The sequence below is a fragment of the Echiichthys vipera genome, assembly GCF_963691815.1.
Source record: "Echiichthys vipera genome assembly, chromosome: 20".
Classification (NCBI taxonomy): Eukaryota; Metazoa; Chordata; class Actinopteri; order Perciformes; family Trachinidae; genus Echiichthys; species Echiichthys vipera.
Window position 1 is genome coordinate 7,329,579 of NC_139845.1, and position 17,034 is coordinate 7,346,612.

General features: G+C 39.2%; 2 protein-coding genes across 2 annotated transcripts; both read left to right on the forward strand.

The window, feature by feature from the left end:
• Positions 1 to 4,409: 4,409 nt before the first annotated feature.
• Positions 4,410 to 7,824, forward strand: rad51ap1 (RAD51 associated protein 1; the record flags this gene model as incomplete). The annotated part of the gene is made up of 9 exons (XM_083935518.1): positions 4,410 to 4,426; positions 4,513 to 4,559; positions 5,605 to 5,740; positions 6,545 to 6,651; positions 6,734 to 6,823; positions 6,972 to 7,106; positions 7,181 to 7,363; positions 7,454 to 7,594; positions 7,700 to 7,824. The coding sequence occupies 9 exons, from the start codon at positions 4,410 to 4,412 to the stop codon at positions 7,822 to 7,824; spliced, it is 981 nt and encodes a 326-aa protein (XP_083791644.1).
• Positions 7,825 to 9,634: 1,810 nt separating this feature from the next.
• LOC310962861 (putative polypeptide N-acetylgalactosaminyltransferase 8) lies at positions 9,635 to 16,708 on the forward strand (the record flags this gene model as incomplete). The annotated part of the gene is made up of 11 exons (XM_083935464.1): positions 9,635 to 9,845; positions 11,171 to 11,414; positions 11,976 to 12,142; positions 13,144 to 13,327; positions 13,422 to 13,619; positions 13,832 to 13,946; positions 14,873 to 15,058; positions 15,196 to 15,333; positions 16,151 to 16,246; positions 16,325 to 16,492; positions 16,574 to 16,708. The coding sequence occupies 11 exons, from the start codon at positions 9,635 to 9,637 to the stop codon at positions 16,706 to 16,708; spliced, it is 1,842 nt and encodes a 613-aa protein (XP_083791590.1).
• Between the last annotated feature and the right edge of the window lie 326 nt (positions 16,709 to 17,034).

Below are 17,034 nucleotides of genomic sequence, written 5' to 3' on the forward strand. Positions count from 1 at the left end.
AAACAAAATGATCTAACTGACAGAGCATTTTGTTCTTCAGGAAGAGCTTAAAATACTCTCAAAATAAAGAGTTGAGGAGCAGAGAAATGGAACAAATCACCTCTTTTTGAGTGTGTTTTATCACATTATCTTGCATCTAATTAATGCAAAACAATCTTTTGGTATTTAACTAAAATATCTCACTTCCTAGGAACCAATCTATTTTCTCTTTGCACTGCATGGAATGTAAATAACAACAGTGCAGTCTCCGCCTACGGAACAACCATACAAGGACAACGTCGCTGGACCGAGAGAGGCCCACACAAACTACCACTCTGAGATGCTGTACAGTACATAATGATGGCATTCACATCAGTGGTTGAGGGGGAAAAGTGCCTCCTGACCACTTCCAACTAACTCAGCTCAAATTAAGACCACTGATGACCTCACGACTTGCTCGCTGGATGTCTAATTCCAAAATAGTCTGGTAATACTGCCTGCTGGTGCCACGGATACAAATCACAGTTGTTGGTTTGTTAAATATCTCATAACATAACAGGTGTCTGTAATTTAATATTTATTTCTAACATAACTAAGCACTAAGCAAGTCAGTTAGTTTTAGAAAGATTAGCTAGTATGAGCTTCTTTATCCGCGCAAATAAGCAACAACTTTGTTTATTAACAAATAAATCTTATATGCACAGGAACCAATCCAGACTCTTCCCTGTACGTCTCACCAAGAGTCAACTTAACATTTTAAGATTGTCTGCTGGACATGTTTGTGATTTTATTTCATTTTGTTGTCATTTATTTATAATTTTTATATATATATTTAGCAGTTTTTACATATTATAGCTTTACCATACATTCTTCTTCTTATAATAATAATAATAATAATAATAATAATAATGACAGTAATAATAATAAAAAAAAACCAAGTGCTTTCCAAAATGCAGCAAATTAATATTCAAAAAATATAAAATCCATTAAGACTGAAGCATTTAACCAAATGTCATAAATCGCGTATGTGCACAGCTTTGTCCAGGTACATTAACATTTGCTGCCGAAACAAGTACATTTAATGGTTTGTTCAGCGATTTAGGGTGAAGCTGGAGACACGTGTTTTATTGCTCATTATATGATGATTCAAGGGCCACTCACTCATTTCTTACTTACTATCCCAACTCTGTTAATATAAAAGACATAAAGAGACAATTCAAGTAAGATAAACAAACTCTCCAATAGAAGTATGCTTTATGATAAAGACAATTTAAACCACGAGGAACATGTAGGTTAAAAGATTCAAAAAAACATTTAACATCAGATGTTTAAATATTTTTATAGAGTCATAAACCAGGAAGGTAGTTCCACTTTTAGAGAAGTGAAACTACATTCAGTTCTCCACGTGACTTTGTTTGGGAACATAAAGTATAAGCGTGGAGGCGGTGCAATTTTCACTCAGGCAACACAAATATAAATCATTCCCTGTACAAAGTTAAAAAGAGACATATACATGGACAAGTGCCGGATGCATGGGAGTGACTTCTCATGATTATCTTAAGGAAAGAGATTAGGATTTCTCAGGTGGTTTACGACAACAACATCGTCCGGAGCACAATGTAAACATCTATATGTGTGAATGGAAGCGTGATGTTGTGACTGCACTGTTTGCACGACTGGATCTGATATTTTGGTCATGGCTGTAGGCAGCGCTGGAGGAGTTTAGGAATGCGTGACCGCAGGGCCCATTGGCCCTCCCTTGTCTGGGTCCGAAGACACGGACCATCACACCCTTGAACGTCTCGGTCCAGGTCCACTGTGTGACAAACCGCAGCCTACAGCCACCCACTCACAATCTGGAAAATGACAACCCTCAGGGACGGCTGCAGCTCTCTTAGACGTGCAGTAAAAACGGAGCGACTTCCCTTTTTACTGCACTTCAGAGGGATCTGGGATTGCTTCCGCCCTGAGAGTGGGCGACTGGGTGGCTGTAGACATGTCATGTTCATGTCAATCAGCAGGTCAGAGTCTGTACCTCCTGGGATCTGAGGCCCTGAAGCATCAGACTCCTGCTGCCATCTGCTGGAGTGCTCGTGAACTCACTCATCAGCATTAATGACACCGCAAACAGAGAAACAGAAATGTCCTCACAAAGTCACACGTCAGCGATTTTTCATTAGTTTGGTCCATTTAAAATGCTATTATACTCCAATGATCAAGTCTGTATTAGACCCACTGCAAGTATTCATATTAAACAAAAACTAAATTTCAGTTTAATATCAAATATATAGTTTATAGTAGAGTTTACATCTGCAACAAATGAGCAGAAAGATACATTTAAATATACATTTTTGACAGTTGATATTAGGGCAGTAGAGAAATTCTTAATTGCCAATTATTTCGATAATCTTTTAAGAAAGAAAAAGTCAAAATTCCCTGAATCCAGCTTCTTAAATATGAATATCTTCTGGTTTCTTTACTCCTTTATGACGGTAAACTGAGTATCTCTGAGTTGTAGACAAAACGAGACATTTGAGGACGCCATCTTGGGATTTGGGAAACAATGACTGACATTATACACCATTTTATACCATTTTATATACCAAACACCTAATCAATTAATTGAGAAAATAACAAAACAGATTAATGAACAGTAAGATCGGATCAGGATCGGATCGGATCGGGATCGGCGATACCCTCAGCCAGGTGTCTGATTGGATCGGGAAAAACTGCATCAGTGCATCTCTAATAATATCTGTGTAAAATCTGAATACGATTTTCTTTGTATTGAAAAATGTATTGAATTTAGTCCAAATATTCCTGCTAATGTTAGGAAACACTACTTTGTACAGACCTTTTCAATGGAATCTCATTGCTAGGCAACAGCCTTGGTCCTTGTTCACTTCCTGTCAGCTGATGTCATTCACATTCACTGCAACGGGAATAAAACTGGGACACATTTAGTGTGTTTATGTTTACATCTTTGAAAAGGTCCATACAGTTAAGCTCGTTACTAGCTTAAATGTTAGCTGTTCACAGCCACAGCAACAGCAGCAGTCGTTATATTATTGTTTACACATAATAACTGTTAAGACCCCGTACACTTACAGACAGTACACTTCCTTTAAAACGTGTTTAACGTCCAAAAACAAAGTTACTCACCAAGTTGAGCACAACTCTTTCGTCCTCTTAGCGGTTTAAGACGCCATCGCATTTAACTGAAGCAGATTCGACACATTTGTTTTTTAGAATAATATAAAATAAGTGTCTCTTGTGTTATCATCCAAGTGCAAATCAAGGCATCTACATGTTACGATTTTCTGCTTTAGTCCCATAATTTATTTTTTAGATGATTATTTTTTAAAACATTTTATTTCAACTTGGTATGCATTACAAATATGAGGAAAAGCGATAATACAGCACTTAATTAACTTTATAACTTAACTTAACTACATATAAAATATACAGACATAAAAATATAAAAAATATAGACCTTTTTAATGGCATTCCGTTGCTAGGCAACAGCCCTGGTTCTAACTTCCTGTCAGCTGATGTCGTTCACGTTCATTTCGACAGGAATAAAACTGTATTTAGTATGTTTATGTTTACAACTTTGATAAGGTTTTGAATAACATGAATACACCGGAGGGAATAGCATAAAAACTATGGCATACTGTTTAGGAGTTATAGGTATTCCATAATATTGAAGAAACTCCTCATTAGAAAATAAAACCATTGCTGTTGAATAGCTGTCTTGCACAAATAATATTATTGCTAAAACACTCCCTAAAGAATAGGGATCAGTTCTTGTAAAGTATATCTGTTTTATTCCATATAGAGTGAGGGTGTGGGGAAAAATTGTGTTTGTATATAATATAGTGTTTATGAAAGTTGGAGAGAGGAAAAAGTATTTTTTTCTTATAGTTACACGCTAAGAGGAATTTAAAAATATATATATTTTAATTATATATATATACATATATATATATATATATATATATATATATATATATATATAAATTATTGGCGATATAATCCCATATTGAGTTTGTTTTCTTCATAAATAGTTTGATAATATAATTGAAAATAGAACTTTATGAATTAATCTGCTTCCGGTTTTCGCTCACAACAACAAAACGTCACTTCCGTCGGTTCAGGCGGGCTGGTTGAAAGCAGCGGTAGAGAAGAGCTTCAGTTGTGTAACGAAACTAACGTTTGTAAAGAAATATAAGGTTAGATAACAGAGTTTAGCATGCCAGTCAGCTAAAGTAGGCATATTTCACTCGGTCGGACGCACGTTAGCATTAGCTAGGTTAGCTTCTCCAGCTAACAAACATTAGCTTGTGGGTTTTTCAATGTTTACGTTGCTAACCTAACGTGGATGTGGTTGTTGATGTTAGCTGAAGAGAAAAGTCTTGGTTTTAAAAGCAATGGAGCGACCATCAAGGTATGTAGACCATTTAAAATGTAATTCCTGAGGATTTTATTTATTTTTGTCTGTTGAAAACTAAATGTTGTTTACTGTTGATACAGGAAGACAAAGGCTGTGAATTACTCTGAAGCAAAGAACTTTGATGATGGTGAGAATCTATTCATGTTATTAATGCAGCTGCATTTTGCACAATAACAATTTGAGCAAGTATTATTTAGGAAGAATCAGTTGGACATTGCAGTATCTTCTTTTGAGGACATCACCATAGGCTTTAGGACATTTTAAAAACTATTTTCTGACCTTATATAGACCAAACAACCGAGGATTTAATCGAGAAAAGAATCAACAGATTAATCAACAATGAAAATAATCATTAGATGCTAACACTCTAACACTCATGACTGTGTGGACTAAAGAGTATTTATTCGACAGGTCTGTAAAACTGAGTTTCTCCACAAATAATCATGCAGAAGCCCCACTTTAAAGCTTGCGTTGACCAGAGATGTGTTACAAGTTTCTTTAAGAAAAAAAAGCATGAATAATGACCAAAGAAATCAACTAAGCTCAAAATGAACAGCTGCATTTCTGTATTCATTTTCAAGCTACTCAGTCCACCTTTGCACAATGGATGAATGTGAGCTGCACGGTTTAGTTTTTTATCTTGTATTGTTTATGATTAATCAGTTGGAAATTGCACTATTTTTCTTTTGCTAAGGGATTTTTCCATATTTAGTTTCGAGACTTGTAGACAAAGCTCGCCACGTGGTAATTGGTTTGAGATATACACAGATACTAGGGCTCATTCTTGCCTGTTAAAAGTAAAGTTTTAATTGCCACAGTGCACACGATTGCTGGATCAATACTGTATATAGATATTGTTATTAATATTATTATTATAGATAGTGTGACATGTAGCAGCTCATGGAGGAATTGTTGGGTCTCTGTAAATCATAAATAAGTCAGAGTGTGGTCTAGACCTTCTCTATATGTAAAGTGTCTTGAGATAACTTTTGTTATGATTTGGCACTGTAAATAGAATTGAATGGACTTGAATCAAATTTGCAGGCGACTTGAGATGCCCATAGATATGAAAGGGTACACAAATGGATGGTAGAAACAGACATATGTAGCTACAGATTCTGTCTTCTCTCACCACCAACATATCTCCATGTTCTTTCTTCATGTTGTGACAGATGAGGATTTCGCCTGTGCGAAGGCTCCGCCCAGTAAAAAGCCCAGGGAGCATGTGAAACAAGAGCACAAGAAATCATCAAGCAAGTCCCCCAGTCAGGAGTCCAGCTCACAACCCCAACAGAGCCAGAAGAGCAGGTACAGTTGTAGACAAGATAATGTGATACAATGCGTGCCACACACACAACAAGGTGATAAAGGTAGTTGATAATAATAATAATAATAGTTAATAGAATGCAGTACTGTTACTCTCCAAATTGACACAGCTGCTGCATTGAATTAACAGGACACACTTTATGACAGGAAATAAACTGTTCAAACAGGGAACTTCAAAAATAACCACAGCTGGAGTAAGAGTGGCTCGATTGTCAGATAGTAACAACAAAAGTGAATGCCAATAAGGGCTGGATATATATATACTCAGGAAAGAGTGTGACTTTTGTATGTTCAACAAGGCAAGGCAAACCTGAGTACACTTGGATGAGTGTGTGTTTTTGATTAACAGTACTGTACTCAAAATACTGACATGGCTCTCACAGACTGTTCCCCAATACGCAAGAGTACCAATGTGTTTTTTTAAGGCAACATGAACGTGCGGCCAACCGGCTATCAAAACAAAGAAACGAGAAACTCTGATTATAAACACACACAGAGGTAGAGTGTCTTCATTCTCTGCTCACGACGCCATAACTCCACTACAAATGTACATAAATAATTGTTTGCTGCTGTATTAATGTTCTGAATGTTGAGTACAGCTTGTTTAGAGCCTCATTGTTCCATCTTGACACACTGGTAGATCATTATTAGTGCATTTAATATCTAATTACAAAAAGTAACATGATATGGGGACATCAAAACCTGCCAGATTTATGTCATTGTTATATTTTGGGAAAGTTATTTTAGGAGTTAAAATCTTGTCAACATTAATTCTGTTTTTCACAGACAACCATTAGATGTGAAGTTGTACCAAAGAGATCTAGAAGCAGCCATTACACTATCTTTGCTCAACAATGCAGATGATATAAAGGACCAGTCGCCCACCAGTAAAGGTACGATTGAGCTTTGAAAACGTACGTTTAATTGCTTATTGTTAAAGACCTGTCGACTTAAATCAATGTTGACTTTCTCTAGGAGATGTCCAGGTTCAAGTAGCTGTGGATGAAAACACGGATCCAACTATTCCGCACATGTCCAACTGCAGTGTAGATTTGGCCGTTTTGGGTAAATTCCATTAAATTTTGTCCACTTTAGTGTACGTCTATTATTGCACACTATTTTCCTCATGTTTGCCAAATACATTGTCCTAAATTCAGCCTTATTTGATAAGGATATAAATGGTATGAACATTTTCCGCCTCTGTTTTCTTTAGGTCTGGATGAAATCACATCAGAAAAAGAGTCACCTGCTCTTTCCAGACAGAGAAAGGCTGCAACTAAAGCCTCTGAGGAGCAGAAGAAAAAGCTTATGGATGAAGATGAAGACTACGAGCCCAAACTAACACCAGGTTGTTATTACCCTGTCACCCTGTTTAATGATTTATTTTGTTGCATCAGTAAAACGAGAACAACGTCTTTCCAGATTCAGAAAGCGATGAAGATTTCAGTGAACCGGCTGAGAGCGAAGATGAGGAATTCACAGTGAAGAAAGTCAGCAAAACAAAAAAGGAGAAAGTCACCAAGAACGGGAAGACCAAACCGTCCCCTGCCTCTAAAAAGGAAAAGCAACCATCGAAACCGTCAAAGTCTAAACCACAGGCCACAGGTATGTTCTCGAAGTTCATCACAGAAGATTCAGCTTATTTGGCTGTAATTGTAATTACATATCTCTCATGAGAACTACTTTGTGTCACAGCAGCTTCCACTCCGGTGAGAAGTCCTCCAACAGCCAAACTCACACCCAAAAGACCTGATTCATCTTCAACAGTTTCCACATCGAAACCTGCGTTATCTCCGAGCCCGGCAGGGGGCAGGGTACCCAAGTGGAACCCGCCAGGTGAACACCCACAGCACTGATACTTTAAATAAAAAAAACTTCAGAGACACGTTTATATTATGTTACAGTAAATCAAATATTATTACCTTTTTTCTCTCTCCCTAGCTCAAGTTGGTAGAAGTCCCTCTTCATCCTCTCCTTCAGTGAAGTCTCCAGGTCAGGGTCTGCGGCTGGGACTGTCCCGCCTCGTCCGAGTCAAACCTCTTCACCCCAGCCTTGCGAGTCACTGACCTGCTGTGGATGCCCCTGTATGTCAGTCCGTGTTGTCCTTTTTTGCTTCATTTTAAAAAGATGCTTAAAAAATGATCTCTATTTTCACAACTATACATATAGAGTAACTCCCGGGATGCTCTCAACGTTGGGCATACAGTACATGCCACTGGCACCTTGAGCTTAGTTAATTTCATCTTTATCAGTACAGTCATTGTCTATAGATTTTCACATTTCTTTGATCGAAGCGGGAGTTCACAGGATAAACCGATGATAAGTCTCATTATATTTTACTCTTCTCCAATTGTGTGCAAACACTGTATATTGTGTATATAAATATATATTTGTGAAATAAAATTTAACAAAAGTTTTATCTGCTGTGTCTCCAGAACATATGACATCCATTTTAAAATGAGCTGCTGCTGAGACAGATGGCATCTTGAGAGAGACGTATTGGCTGCTACTGAAAAAAAAAAAGTGTTAGGTGTGCTTGACTTTTTGTCGGCCACAATTTACCTCAACCAAGTGTGTCTGTCTGCATCAATCCTTTATCTAATCAGGTTTTATGTACAGGTCCTGAAGTCATTTATTGTACTTTATATAAAGGATTGTAATCTCAGATTACAAATATCAGCCCAGATCCTCTATTGTTAGTGTCATCATCAGTAACGATCTTGGTGTCTTTTTACAAAAGCAATATTTTGCATGTGAACAGGAACACTGGTAAATGGACTTGTACTTATAAAGCTCCTTTCTAGTTTTCTGACTACTCAAGGTGCTTTCATAGTGTTTGTCACATTCACCCATTCACACAGACATTCACACTGATGGCAGTGGACATCTACAGACCATCTAATCTAGCCATTCACACCACATTTACACACCCATGCGCAGCACAGGGAGCAATTCAGGGTTCAGTGTCTTGCCCAAGGATACTTCGACATGTGGACTGGGGGCGGCGGGGATCAAACAGCCAATCTCTCGAATGGAAGACGACCCACTCTGCCTCTGAGCCACAGTCGCCCTTCAACACTGGAAACTATCCTGTGTCTGTAAACACAACCTTCACACCTCCCTCTCTGACCTGTCTACTGTAGTGTTTATCAGATTTTGCGGTATGCTTAAAGTAAATAGAAGCTGTTCCTGGGTTATGTTTGCTAAAGCATAATTATACAGGCTATACCGTGGACCTCTGATAAAGGGAGACAGCTGGTCAGTGATGTGTCAGATAGGACAGGGATGCAGGTTCCTGTTTGTGTTTCAACACAATGTATATGAATGACATCAATAGAGTGTACAATTAAAAAAATCAAACAAACATCCAGTACAGCTTGATTCGATTCTGTCATTAACAAGAAAAAAAAAAAGTATACAATTCTAAAAGTAATATAAACTAACACATGAGAAACTCACAATATGCACAAGATTATATTTTTCTTGAGGGCCAAGAAATCCTGTCTCAGGAATGTTTAGCATGCATGCTACAGCAGTTTTGTACCTGATTTGTCTGTCAGTCCCGTTCCTGTTCCCTGCAGAGTACTGCAGGTTTTCTATCCTCCCAGGTAACTGCAGCTAATCATGTACACCTGGTGAGATGCAAAGAGGCAGCGCACTGAAAATCAGGACAGAAAACTACACTTAAAGCAATTCAGTGTGAACTTCAGGATATCGGATAACTTTTACATCATATGGTGCCTCAAAGTGTGTGGCTGTAAATGTTTTAGTGTGTGTGCATGTAGGGAGGGAGGGAGGGAGAGAGAGAGGGAGAGAACACCTGCAATTAAAGGAAGGGGAATACTTTCTCCTCGTATTTCAAACAAAACACATGAAATGCACCGAGGCGCCAGGATGAGATCTGGCTGGATTAAAGGATCACTTCTGGCCCTAGCGGCGGCCACCGCTCTGTTGTACCTGGGCTCCATTAAAAGGGAGGTTCATACCCATTCAGAGAGACTCCAGAAGGCCCACCACAATGACTCCATCAGGAGCCAGAGTATGCTCAAGAGGATGGACAAGATGGAAACAGACATCGACAGGCTGCGTGAGTCTTTCCTGTCTTTAAGTATAAAATTAGGCTTAGGCAACCAAATATATTTAAGCATTGGTTTGATAATTTGCGAGTCAAAAGATGTATATAGATGTCTAGATTAAATAGGGCCGAGACGAAATTTGGTTTAATAGGAAATGTTGTTTTGTTTTTTTAGATATTTAAGTTAGATATACACAAACCTACTTCACATTAAAGTACTGTTAAAACAATGTTTATATTGAATAGAGCTGCGACTAAAAATGATTTTCATCATCGATTACTGTGCTGATAATAATTCATGGTTTGGGTTAAAGTAAATTAATCTGATATGTAATTAACAGGGCTGTGTCCTTACTTTTGTGACTGGTGTCCCAAGTGGGGCACTGACTTATGCAGGGGTGACATCTAGTACACACACACACACACACACACACACACACACACACACACACACACACACACACACACACACACACACACACACACACACACACACACACACACACACACACACACACACACACACACACACACACACACACACACACACACACACACACACACAAACAGCTTTTCGGAATAACTATTTGTCTTTCAGCGGCTTTGCTGAGCTCAGTTGTAAATCTAGAGTGAAGATGTTTGTTGAATGCACCAGGTTTCTTGTTTGTGGTTGTGAAGGCTGTGATTATCCTAGAGGTCACAGGAGCTCAATTTATACAAACAATGGTCTCACTACAATGAAATGGCTACTATGGGAACTAACATAATCACACAACAATCCAACTGGGCTCATTAAATCAATGAAAGGTCAAGGGAATAATCTAGGGTTTCCCTCACAAACATTGAGCCCCTTTCCAAACAAGCTAGCATGAGGTGGCTGGTACCGATGGATTCCTTTGCTCATTTAGTTTCTTGTGATACCCATATAGACCCTGTTACAGCCTCTTGAAGAAGACCCTGTGGGTCTCTGACTGGGTGGCACCTGGGGTGGCTAATCAGATTTCAGGGATGCCCCCCGAAAGCTGTATTTGCCTTTCAAATCATCTCCTTTTGTGCTTTCTGTCTGCCTGTCTTGGCCAGTTCTCTCTTGTATAGAGACATTTAACCTCAGTGGGACTCTTGGTTAAATAAAGGTAAAGTTAAACAGGTAATTGGACTACATGTATAACCACACCAAAGCAAAGACCAACACTGGTAATTGTTAATACAGCTCATGCTGTATTTGTGTTTCAGGGATGGGCAGCGTTTGGGTTAACCATCTGTCATCACTTTATATTTCAGCAGATTAAGAACAAGGGTTAAAACAACTACTTAGGTGCTCTCTCTTTTGTCAACAGTCAATCTGATGAATAAAATTGAGAAGAAGGAACCGGTGAAACCGAACAACGCAGAGGTGAAGAAGGAGAGGAAGGTGGTGAGAAAGCTGTACCCCAACTCGCCTCTGTTCAGAACGTGGGGCGGTGAGCTGTCAGAGGAGGAGCAGAAGGAGGCTGAGACGTTGTTCCAGAGATACGGCTACAACGCCTTCCTCAGTGACAGGCTGCCCCTCAACAGAGACATCCCTGACACCAGGCCGCACAGGTGGTTATAACTTCCTGTATATAAACTACTATAAACCACACAGGTGTCGTCCCAACGAGCTGCTTTATGGAGACACACATTTTATTACTTTTTAAAACTTCCCTAAATGGACTGACAAATCCACTTAACACTTTTATTCCCTTAGTAAATCTTTTCTGAGAAAAAGAAATCACCTGTATTAGGAACATACAGATATTTTTCCCATAATTTTAGCCTTTTAATCTGTATAGCTTTTTATTTAGTATCCTAAATAATCAATGGTTGACTAATTCTGTTGGTCTTTTATGATGGTAAAGTTCATATTTTACTACATCTAAGTTCTGGACTGCAGGTTGGGCAAAACATGCAATATAGTAGATATAACTTACTATTTTATGACATTTAATATACCAATTGATTCATTGAGAAAGTGACCAACCGATTACTCAATAACAAATCTAATAGTTGCAGCCGCAACTAAGATATAGACCTTGATTACAAATGCATGAATCAGTATTTGAAAAAGCATCAAAAGTTCAGAAGCAATAACATCTTCTACAAGCACAAGTTTCCCCTCCGCAGGTGCGCTGAGAAAAAGTACCCTGAGGATCTGCCTTCCATCAGCATCATCTTAATCTACCTGGATGAAGCTCTTTCTATCATCAAGAGGGCCATCCGTAGCGTCATAGACAAGACACCATCCCGGCTGCTCAAAGAAATCATACTTGTGGACGATCACAGCAGCAACGGTGGGTCAACATCCTGTTTCTGGCTCTCAGTTTATCATCCGGCTACAGTAGATTACTCAGTGGTATTTGGGCCCTTAAAGGGTCAGTAATGGTCAGTGTAGCAATGCAAATAGCTTAAGAACCAAGTGTTCTATTGACTGACTAATTCCTTGGCATAGAGTGCTGCAGGGATGATGAAGTTTTGTAGGACGACCCGGAAGTTAGCATCGCCCTTGGTTTCCACCACAAAAATTTGATGGGATTTTTCCATTGGGTGTCAGATAATTGCAGAAAATAAGATCACGGGTGAACGAAAGTTTGTGATACTAACATGTCTTGTTCAGTGAGATAATCTTCACAGATGAACACCACTTTCATGACTTTGGAACAAACACCACCACTCGCTAGCTTCAAATTTTTCTCATATAGCCTTATGCCGTTTGTAATCTCATTAAGCCACGTAAAAGATTGCTGTACAAGTTTCAAAATTCAAGAGTGGGGTTATAACTGACGCATTTTATCTTGTAGAACAAAACGTGTAACCTTTGTAAACCACAGACCTTATTTAAGGCATCTACCCCCCAAAAAAGGTCAGATTTTTTGCAGTCTGTTATTTTTTTCCACAATCAGTGCCGAATTTTCCATTAAATAGTCCTATGTAGACCCTAACACTATCCCCTTACCCAAATAAAATGCTGAATTAAATCCACGAAGGAAGATGCTCATGCGACAAGTGAACATCGGACACGGGGAACATAATGCCCAAAAAGTGCTTGGTCTGGTGCCTATATTTTGCAAAATGTCAATCTATTCCTTTAAATATAAAATTTCATATTTGTGAGCACCACAAATAAAACAGTGTGCTTTAAAGTAAAGTAAATGTTAGTGTTTTGGGGTGAACCAGCTCTTTAAGGTTGGGTATTTTGCGGTTAAACAATGAGGCGGTGGTTGTTGGGTGGATGGATTGATACGGTAAACTTGACTGAATCTACAGCTCAGATTTCTATCTTTATTTTCTGCAGAGGATTTAATGGAGCGACTGGATGAATACGTCAGCTCAATCCACGAGGAGCGTCCAGGCCTGGTGAAGAAAGTCAGGCACTCTGAAAAGCTCGGCCTCACCCAGGCCAGACTGTCGGGATGGAAGGTTGCTGTGGGGGACGTGGTGGCCATCTTGGACGCTCACATAGAAGTCCATGTACAATGGTTAGTTTAAATGACCTGAGATGTCACAACTTTAGTTTTCTTTACTGTTCTGCAGTGGTAAACCTCCAGATATTAATTATCACTATTTGTCCAGGGCAGAGCCGCTGTTAACACGGATTAAAGAGGATCGCACCGTGATCTTGACGCCAGTGTTTGACAAAGTCAAGTATGATGACCTGACACTGGTGCCATACATTGCTGCAGCGGATGCCTTTGACTGGGCTCTTTGGTGCATGTACGAGTCCTTCAGACCTGAGTGGTATGCTTTAAAAGACCAGACACACCCTGGAAAGTAAGTTTTAAACATCAAGCACACACTCAAAACACACTAATACTAAAACTCTGGCGCTATAACCTACTGTATATTTTTTTTATAACTTTGAGGAAGTGACCCCATTTAACACTTTAATGACTGTAAAATGCATCGACAATGTAGGCTATGAAGTGTGAAGTGTGGCTGCTGTTTTAATTTCAAATTCTTAATGTTCCAAATGCTGTCCGTAGGAGCCCGTCGATCATGGGGATTCTTGTAGCTGATCGCAAGTTCTTTGGAGAGATCGGAAGCCTTGATGGGGGAATGAAAATATACGGTGGTGAAAACGTAGAGCTCGGCATCCGGGTGAGATTTTAAGGGTGTGTCAGAGTGATGAAAACACTAAATAAAGTCCACAAAATCAACTTCATCAACTGCATCAAATTTGCTGTAGGCTGCAAAGTTAAAAAACGGGGACAAAACAGTGTCACACCAATGTTTTATTTCGCCTCAAAACTAAGATGGTGAACAATATCTGTATTCAATTAGCACGTTAGCATTGTTTTCATTGGTTGCATGTTGAGGTAATGTCACATGCTGACATTAGCTCACAGTAGAGCCTCACATAGATGCTAGCATGACTTTGAGCTCTTGTGGATTTTAGGTTGTTATTGTTTCTGTGCACGTTTGTTCTCTTGGTGTTTGCATGGATTAATTCAGTCAGCAGTCTAAATCATGCGGTCCTTGGAGGATTTATCATGATCCTTTTTGTTTTCTCCAGGATGTTTACCCACCCTTTGTTTAATTCTACTGGGATGGGTTAAAATATGTCTTTGTTCGGCCATGCCATGACTACGAGCTTTTGAGTGCAGTGTGCACGCTGCTTCGGAATCTGTTTGCTTCAATATTTTACTTGAACGAAATGATTTAATTGACCGTAAAGTCAATCTCAGTGCTTAGTTTGGCTGTTGGTTTATCAGCTGTACTTTTCTAAAAACTAGAAAAGTACATTGCGTTTGCACGTGTGTGTGTGTGCGTGCACAAACTACATGCCACCCCTGCAGAAGTCTGTGTGTGTGTGTTTTATTCCTTACTGCTGTCTGGAACCCAAATGCCCATCAGGAATATTAAAGCTTTACTCTAGGAAAGAGGCTAGTCTTTATACATCATGCTTCCTCGAGCATTGTTCATTTCTGCTAGGAATAAGTAGAAAGCATATAGTTTTAATAAAGTGTGTTAAATGTCCTGATACAAATACTTCTTACATATTTGACCTTTTGGTGTATTGGCAGGTGTGGCTGTGTGGAGGAAGCATAGAAGTTATACCTTGCTCTAAAATTGCCCACATTGAACGTCTCAAGAAGCCGTACGTCACAGACTTGAGTGAAACAGTGAAGCGTAACGCACTCAGGGTGGCGGAGGTGTGGCTCGATGAATACAAGTACAATGTCAACATCGCCTGGAACGTTCCCTTAGAGGTAAAAGATGACACGTCATCAATCACGACTAAATACAGTCTTCATAAAAGAGTTCAGAAGGAAATCAATAGTACAAACACTGTAGTTCCTCTTATCAAAAAATGTATCTTTTTTTTTTATACACTTCTTTCCCACAGAATCACGGCATTGACATTGGGGATGTGACAGAGAGAAAAAAGCTGAGAGAGAGGCTGAATTGCAAGCCCTTTAAGTGGTATCTGGATAATGTTTACCCGATGCTGGATCCTCTGCGTGACCTGCTAGGTTATGGAGTGGTAAGTAGAAACAACATCAGTGACCCCATTTGAAGTCTGAATCACAATCATCCTTCAGATGTTTTTTTCTTTACTATCACATTGGATTGTTTTAGAAGACTCATTATTTATACAATATTACAGTATTTTTCATGTAACAACTATTAATGGAGAAATCCGCAAGACTCACTAACAGCCAAACGAGGCTAACACTGATTAGCTCACAGCAGCACGGTTAAGGCATTAAAACGGCTTTTTTGACCACTAATTCTGCTCAAAATAACACCAAACCTCTGCAATAGCATGAGAAGAGTCCCTACACATAAAACAAAACATCAACAACATAGTTGGCGAACCAACCTGGAGTTTATTAGACGAGTGTTTTGACTTACCAACTGGCCCTGGTACCAGCTCCTCTCATAGTAAAGTCCATTCAAGTCGATTAGCAAAGTCAATCCAAAAAGGAAGGAGCCCATTGTTGTTTTGTTTTATGTGTAGGGACTCTATTTTGAGCAGAATTAGTGGTTAAAAAAGCTGTTTTAATGCCTTCACCGTACTGCCCCGAGCTAATCAGTGTTAGCCACGTCCGTCTGTTAGCCACTCTACCGGATTTCTCCATTAATAGTTTGTACACGAAAAAAATTGTCTCGATGGCTTATTTGATGTATGTTAGTGCCGAAAAAGACCATGGGATGATTTTGCGCCAGGATTACTCTTAATTGTATTCCTGTCTGGAGCCTCAGAAGTAATATCGCTGGATGATTGTGTATGCGTTATGTATGCATGTTTTTTGTCAATGCTTTAAAGTGTTACTTTCGCTCTCTGCTTCTGTTGGCAGCTGAAGCCAGATCTGATGCCAGATCTCTGCATTGACCAGGGCCTAATGCCTGGTAATACACCTATTATATATGGATGCCACCACTACTCCCCTCAGGTATGTTCAGAGATTCACTGCATGCACACAGACTGTTGTTTATTTTTCTTTGTGTATAATTATTGCTCTTTGTTGTAGCACTGTTATTATCGCACCAGTGGACAAATCTACATCGGCGGAATCAAATCTCACAAGTACAACAGCAACCGTTGTCTAGTGGACCCCGTCTCTGGAGTCTACCCGGGGCTGTACGACTGCAAAATGGCCCAGCAGAAGAAATTCCACATGCTGTGGGATTTTAAACAGGTAAATATTACAGTTTTAAAAAATGAATATGAGCCAGAGATGACAGTCTTGTATTTGATTGTTGTCTGTATGCGTCCCCAGGATGGACCAATTCAGAACAGAGAAACAAAGAGATGCCTAGAGATTGCGATGGCGGAAGACGGCTATTACAAACTTATTATTCAGCAGTGCACTGGTCAGAAATGGAAGATACAACATCTCATCATAGGGCATTGAAAGGCCGGTGGACAAGGTCATGAATGAGCCATTATTGCACAAAAACTGCATCTCAGGGACGACTCATCTTTGGGGTGAGTTTTTGCGCCGGACGACTTGGATCCACAAGAGTCAATCTGTGCCAACAAAGTTGTGAAATTATTTTTATTTAATTCTTGCTTTTCTTTCTCGTACATTTTTGACAAATGTAACGTTTTGACACAAAATATGAACTACCATTGAGTGAGTTTTTCCCCTTGGTTTTGATAAAAATGTCCTTGAACATAAGTTTTTGTGTCCTTTTTTTAACACGACCAAAGATTGATCGTAGACAGAATCACTTTTCT